This window comes from Capsicum annuum, chromosome 7, assembly GCF_002878395.1.
Source record: "Capsicum annuum cultivar UCD-10X-F1 chromosome 7, UCD10Xv1.1, whole genome shotgun sequence".
NCBI lineage: Eukaryota > Viridiplantae > Streptophyta > Magnoliopsida > Solanales > Solanaceae > Capsicum > Capsicum annuum.
Window position 1 is genome coordinate 204980024 of NC_061117.1, and position 6945 is coordinate 204986968.

Genomic DNA, 6945 nt, shown 5'->3' on the forward strand with positions numbered 1-6945 from the left:
GTATAACTCACTTAAAACGAGAGTTATGTACTTTTTCAGAATTTTAACTCCGTTTGACAACTTTCATTAAAGACAATTCATATAACTCACTTAAAAAGTGATTTAAACATATTATGGTCACTTTTTATATACATGACATATTTTGATATTTTTTTTTTTTTTAGTTTCGTGACATATTAAAGGAGAATTCACACTCGTGAACATAGAGGTCCCTTTGTTAAGATTCTCAAGATTTCTCTTTGACGTTTATTTAGACATGGACGTATTTGGGACACAAACATTCAACTCTTTAGTCCTTGTCACAATAAACAACTCATATTAGGAATAGGGCGTAACGTGGATTTTTTAAAGTCACAAACAATAATATATACATTCACAATTCAATCAGCAACAGCGCCCATGGCCTAATGGATAAGGCGCTTGACTTCTAATCAAGCGATTGTGGGTTCGAGTCCCACTGGGCGTGAATCGATTTTTTTTAAGGTTTTTGACAATCTTTAGTTTTCTTTGCAGGTAACATGTATTATTTAAAGTTACTATCCCAGTTTTTTTTGCAACTATCGCTCTATTTTAGTGGTGATTGACCATCTAAAGTTTTTTTTTTTGCAGCTATCACTCTATTTTATTCTTCTACTGGGTAACATGTATTATTTAACCAAAAATTACATAAATACAAAATTTTTATTTTTAATATTACAAAAAATCTCAATTCTCTACACATATTACAAAAATTCCACATATACACAGAATGTTATGTATATACTGATTATGTTATGTATATTATTAAGGAGAGAGAGTAAAGTAATTAAAAAAATGAAAGAGAGTGTAATTACTTTTAAAAGATTGATATTTATATTATTTATACATTATTTAAAGTTACTATCCCAGTTTCTTGAGAACGATTACTTAGAGTTATCCTTTAGGTGTTATGATAATATAAAAATTCTTATACTATAAATATATAGAAGTTTCAACTCTTATCATTATCCCTTGTGGGTTGTGGCAATGGGTGATTAAAAAAAACATATATAGAGAAGGGTCGAGTGGAGGGAAGGGGATTCTGAAGCTATGGATGCAGATGATTGTCAGATGGTCTTTAGTCCGAATATATGTTTTGTATATAGAATACTATACTGCATATATAGATCAAAAAATATTTTATATATACATGTGTACCAAATCTTGAGCATCTGTGACCAAACTCCAGATTTCACTATTGCAGGGATGCACCTTTTACTCAAACACTAGAGCTAAATATGATTACGAATTACTAGAATGGCTAAAAGTGATGGCGTAAGGGTGGATTCAACGATCAAAAGTGGATCGTGATATGCTGGAAATTGTGAACGGAGTACGTGACTAACTTCAAATACTGAAAGTGAACTTGACATTGATCTGATGTGTTAGGCTTGACTAGTATCTATACCTGTTTATCTAACCATAATCTCTTTGACCTTATATTTAGCATAGAAATATCAATGAAGAAACAATTTTGTAACCATACACTTCAAACGACAAAATTACAGTCCAAAGCATTTTTGCAGGGTCTATTTTTCCTTTTCGTGTTGTTTATAAATCCAAGAAGAAGATAGACTCAAAATATTAGACCTATGCCAGTGATTTGTGCACATTATAACAAAAAATTTCGGATCACACAAATAGTGCGCTGAAGTTCCTGCTACAATATAGCTTCCAATTGTATAATGGAAAAGGGAAAAACAAATTCATTGTGGGATTAGCAAAGAGAAGCCTAAATTAAACACATCAGGAAGAAAGGCCCTGGCTGCAGATCATATGTCCTCAAAAGTCGAGTCGCTCTTATTTGTAACTAGACATAGAGCAACAAGGTAAAAAAGAATGAATAAATGATAATGACTCCAGAAAAGAGTAGTAAGGACTAATTAGGCAAGAAGAGAAAATGCATTATTGGAACTAACTTATGCTGTTGAGGCAGAATCACTTTCTGCAACTTTTCCGCTTTCGACTGAAGTTGATGTAGCCGCAGTTGGTCCTTTAGGAATACCAACACTAGCAGCAGCTGGAGATCCTTGTTGTGAAGCATCCTTGACGGGTGATAAAAGCTTATCAAGAGCTGCACTTGGAGATCCTAGTTGCGCAGCATCCTTGACTGATGAAACAGACCTGTCAATAGCAGCAGCTGGAGATCCTTGTCGTGCGCCATTTTCCTCGTTCTTGGCATCATTAGCTGCTTTTCCTGTGGAACTTTTCTCCTTTGTGGCATCCTTAGACACCTTTGGTGTTGCGATTTTCTCATTTTTTCCATCCTTAGCTTCCTTTGGTGTGGAAATCTTTTCATTTTTGGCATCCTTTCCATCCTTCTTATCGTTTGCTTCCTTAGCATCCTTGCTTTCCTTTCCATCCTTTCCATCCTTTCCATCCTTTCCATCCTTTCCATCCTTGTCTTTCTCAGGAGGAGGTAGCATATGTGGTGGAGGGTTCTGCTTCAGCTTGAGAAAAAGCTGGCGCATTCTAGACAGGTCTGTGGGTTTCCCAGGCTTTGGGCCCTGGATGACTGAAATCGAAGGCTTCTTCTCCTCTTCCTTCTTGCCTCGCCTCTTCTCAATATTAGGGACCTCACGGGGTATAATCTCTGCAATTGCTTTAAAGTATTGTTTGTGAGCTTCTTTGTGAAATTTCTCTTGGTTGGCCAGGTACAACTGCACAAAAGCACATGGAATGGTCATATCCTATCAATTACTGTTTTCACATAAAAGAGGTTAGAGTGCAAGCAGTTACTTTCTCCCTTTCTCGGTTATTAGCTTTTGCGGACTCGCAATTGAGCTTCCGTTTTTCATAAAATGCTTGTATATACTCCTCAGCTTCAGCAATAATCTGATTCCTCATTTGCTTTTCCTTCTTCTCCTTCTCCTCAAGATAAACGGCATTTTGGCTGCAGTAAAAAGACGAGACACTATTAGATAGCAAACATGCTCGATCTTGAGAAGCATTATATGCATGTAAAGGCATTGGGCATTAGTATGCATCTGATGGTGTACATCAAGTAGAATATCGTAATATTATAAGAAGTTGAATTTGATCTGGACCTCCTTGAGGTCGTCCCACATGCAGTTCCTTGCTAAATATCCACAACTAGTTAAGTAACTGCAGATTTTTTGACCATTTAACATCATGTGGCGTTCAAACTGTAGAAGTTAAACATCACTGTTTACTTTAGTAAATGATACGTAATTTTCATTCATAGCCTGTTGAAAATCTCACCGGAAAAAAAACAGGTTAATTTCCCACACTGTTATCGATTGTGTTCAAGACTAAAGTTGAATTATTGAATTCAGTAATGAGATACAGTTTTGGAAACAGTGTATTAGGGAAGGAAGCAAGGCTTTCTGAGAGGAGGGAAAGGAGGGAGGAAGCGACTATTCATAGTACATGTACATTTTATTCTAGAAAGGACATGTAGGAAACAGGACAATGCAATCACAATCATTAACGACAGTAATAATAGCATCAGCCAAGGAAGCAGACTGTTGTCATCTGTCCCCTCCCCCTCAAGCAGAATGTTGTTCAAACAGTGAATCACCAAAACGAGAAAAGGAACAATAGAAAATCAGAGCTGAACACAGGGAGCTAGATATTTAAAATTATCGGAACATCATATACGATAAAGTTTCTTTTGCTCCACTACACCAACACCACTTCCATACTCTCTACTTTCCTGAAATGTTAGAAGTCTTATTGCAATGAATGGCTTCTTTCATACAATTGCTGATCCAAGGTGCCCCAGAGACATGCAAAACTCTAGCTACAAATTAGTTATAAGACATCGGTTTAGTAAGCTATTGTCTCTCAATTTTTTACTGCAGATTTTTTGAAGCTGTTGTTACTTGTTTTTTTTTTTTTTGTATCATGCAGTATACAAAATTAATTATGGTAATCGTTGCCGATACCACCAAGCAAGTCTCAGAATGATTCTATGTTTTTAATCTCTGACTGAAAGGAGTTGGCACAAATCAAATTGTTCTTGATGTCTACTTTCTAATTTATCTCTAGAACACCACTGCTTATTTTTAACACTAATAACTAAGACGAGTTTTATTCACAAAACAACACATTCTGCAGTTGAAGTTTCGATGCTAGATATAAGTTATTAGGTTAACAATCAATGTTATTAAATAGAGTTACCAACAATTACCCTTTATTATGTAAAACTTAATCAAACTCTTCTCAAAATACACACTCTTCAATGTTATTAAATAGAGTTACCAACAATTACCCTTTATTATGTAGAACTTACCCAAACTCTTCACAAAATACACACTCTCCGAGTCCTTGACTGCTCCAATGATGAATCCTCCTCTTTCCGTGCATTATTACATAAAGTATAGGCCCATTTGGCTATTTGATTAATTAATTCCACTGCAAGCTAAGGTTATGTATTTTCCATAACAAGGACTCAATAAAAGACTTATCAAGGCAATTAAAGTCGAGCACAAATCCAAGAAAAAAATGAAAATGCTAAAACATAATTCTGCGTATTTTGGCCAAAATAAACATAATTAAGCATACACATTGTAATGGAAGTGGCAGACCCAGTATTTAGGGGTCATGGATGACCGGAGGTTCAAACACACATGTTGACGCTCAAAACTTTAAAATTCAGCCCGAAAACTAAATCATCAAGCTGACTTCTTGCCTTTAGCGTGTTCTTTTAAATCATATGACAATTTTTATACATTTTTTATTTTATTATACGTAGCATGCGTCAGTTTTAATGGGTGCCGGAGCAGCACAAAGTTCAACATAAGGTATGTCATCGGTGGAAACTTACCGACGCCATTCGCGAAAAGCAGCACCCTCCTCACGCATCTCGGTAGGATCAGGAAGCAACGGTCCATCATTACCAGACGAGAATATCCCATCCGTATCAGCTCCTAGATCGTACGGCTTAGATTGCACTTCCTCATTAAAAGGCGAACCCTGATACTCCCTATTAGGAGACGAAACAAATCCACTATTCTCCGGCGACTGCATGCTATCATTATAAGCAGAGAATTCATCTATATCAGACGGCATTGGCGGAGGAACACCGCCGTCGCCTTCGTCGGCGGAGGGAACGTCGAAATGGTCGTAACCGCCGTAGTTGTGATCGGTGAAGGGACTTGTCGTCGACGGGATCTCATCGGTTTGTTCGAAATTGTCCATGTTTGTTGCAAGGTGTTTGATGAGGTTCCCACTGAAAATGTGGTAAGTGTATTTGTAGATATGCAAATGCAAATGGAAAATGGAAAATGCATGTTGATTGAGATGGAAGGAAACGAAGAGAGCGGTGCACTGTGGAAAAAGTCCGCGAAAAAATAGATTTACTTACAATGAAAAATAACATAAAACATAAACCTTAATTCATCGTATTTAAGCAAATTTTCATTCTTATAAGGCTAATAAAAGTAAACACTTCTACTTACACTTTTATCATCTGAATCCTTTAATTCATTAAAAACGAATCTTTTGAACCATTTACCCATCAAAACATAATATTTTAAATCATTTTTTTCATCTAATTAATTTGAGTGTAATACACTCGCCGACACGTGGCATGCCATGTCATTTTTCAATAACACATAGAAAATTAAATATTCAGAATATATATAATATTTTTTTAAAAAAAAAACTCCCCTACCCCATCCCCTCATTTGTTTTGTTTTTAAAAATAATACTCAACGATCTAAAAAAATTGAACAAAATAATTGTTACATATCAAAATAATTTGTTCAATTTTTTAGACAATTCTTGAATTTCAAAATTATTCTTTTGTGTGTGAAATCATTTTTTTTTTTGGTTTTACAAGGAAGAAGGGTGGGGGATGGGGAAAGAAATGTGTGCTGAGAGAGGGTGGAGGATGGGGAAGAGGGTCTGGGGGGTAAGGGGGATGTGAGGGGGTAGGGGAAATGACTAGTGCGGGTTGGGGGTGAGATGGGATGAGGGGTTTAGGACATGGAAGGAGGGTGAGGGACGGGGGAAAGAGAGTGTGTGTGTGTGTGTGTTGGGTGAGGGTGGGGGACGACAGAGAGGGGTTGGTGCAAGGTGGGGGTGAGGGGGATGAGGGGAGAGGGGTGGGGAATGATTGATGCGGGTTGGGGATGGGGAATGGGTTGGTGTGGGGGTGGGGGTAGGGGTGGGGGAGGGGGTCAATGAAGAAGAAGGGCCCAATTTTTCTTTTTTCTTTTTATTTTTAATTTATAATTATTTTTAAAAATATTTTAAAGGCAAAAAAACTGGCATCACTTGCCAAAAAACGCGTGTAAAAACACGTGTTTTTTCAGATAATCAAGTTAATGCCACATAAGCAAAAAAGGGTTCAAAAAATTCGTTTTTAATAGGTTAAAAGGTCCAAATGACAAAAGTGAAAATAAAAGTGTCTACTTTTACAAATTAGGACAAGTACAATGATCCACGAGGCCATTTCGCCTTCTTATAAAAGTAACTACAAAACTCTCAACTAATTATGTATCTATTGAAAGCTAAATTATATATTTTGATAGATCCAAAATAAAAAAAAATTATATCGAAAGCTAATTATGTATCTTTATAAAAAAAAATTTTATTGAATATATCGAGAGCTAATTATTTATCTCAACAAACTCAAAATCAGGATCTTCAATAATTGTGCATAATATCAGAACAAGATTTATGTTATTTTCCCTATATATAATACATTATTATAGACATAATACAGTCCAATACAAATATTATTATTGTTATTAAGATAATACTCCCTCTGTTCCATTTTACAACTGGACTCTCTAATTTATTTACCTTTTCAATTCATAAAATCAAGAAAAATTTATTACTCTCTTTATTTCAAAATAAATGAATTTTTGGGTTATTTTTTTAATATTCAAAATAAATGAATTGCTCATTTTTCAAGAGACATGTTGAAAATTTCTTTCAATTTTACCCTTTCATTTA

The 6945-nt window shown here is 35.6% G+C and overlaps 1 protein-coding gene and 1 non-coding gene across 2 annotated transcripts; one reads left to right on the forward strand and one right to left on the reverse strand.

The window, feature by feature from the left end:
* The first annotated feature begins 393 nt into the window (after nt 1–393).
* Nucleotides 394–466, forward strand: TRNAR-UCU. Its single transcript has one exon. It is a non-coding gene; the product is annotated as a tRNA-Arg (tRNA).
* Nucleotides 467–1711: 1245 nt separating this feature from the next.
* On the reverse strand, nt 1712–5376 carry LOC107878328 (clathrin light chain 1). Its single transcript, XM_016725273.2, has 3 exons — nt 4808–5376; nt 2758–2911; nt 1712–2678 (listed from the first exon to the last, which is right to left on the reverse strand). The coding sequence occupies exons 1-3, from the start codon at nt 5179–5181 to the stop codon at nt 1938–1940; spliced, it is 1269 nt and encodes a 422-aa protein (XP_016580759.1). The 5' UTR covers nt 5182–5376; the 3' UTR covers nt 1712–1937.
* Nucleotides 5377–6945: the final 1569 nt, after the last annotated feature.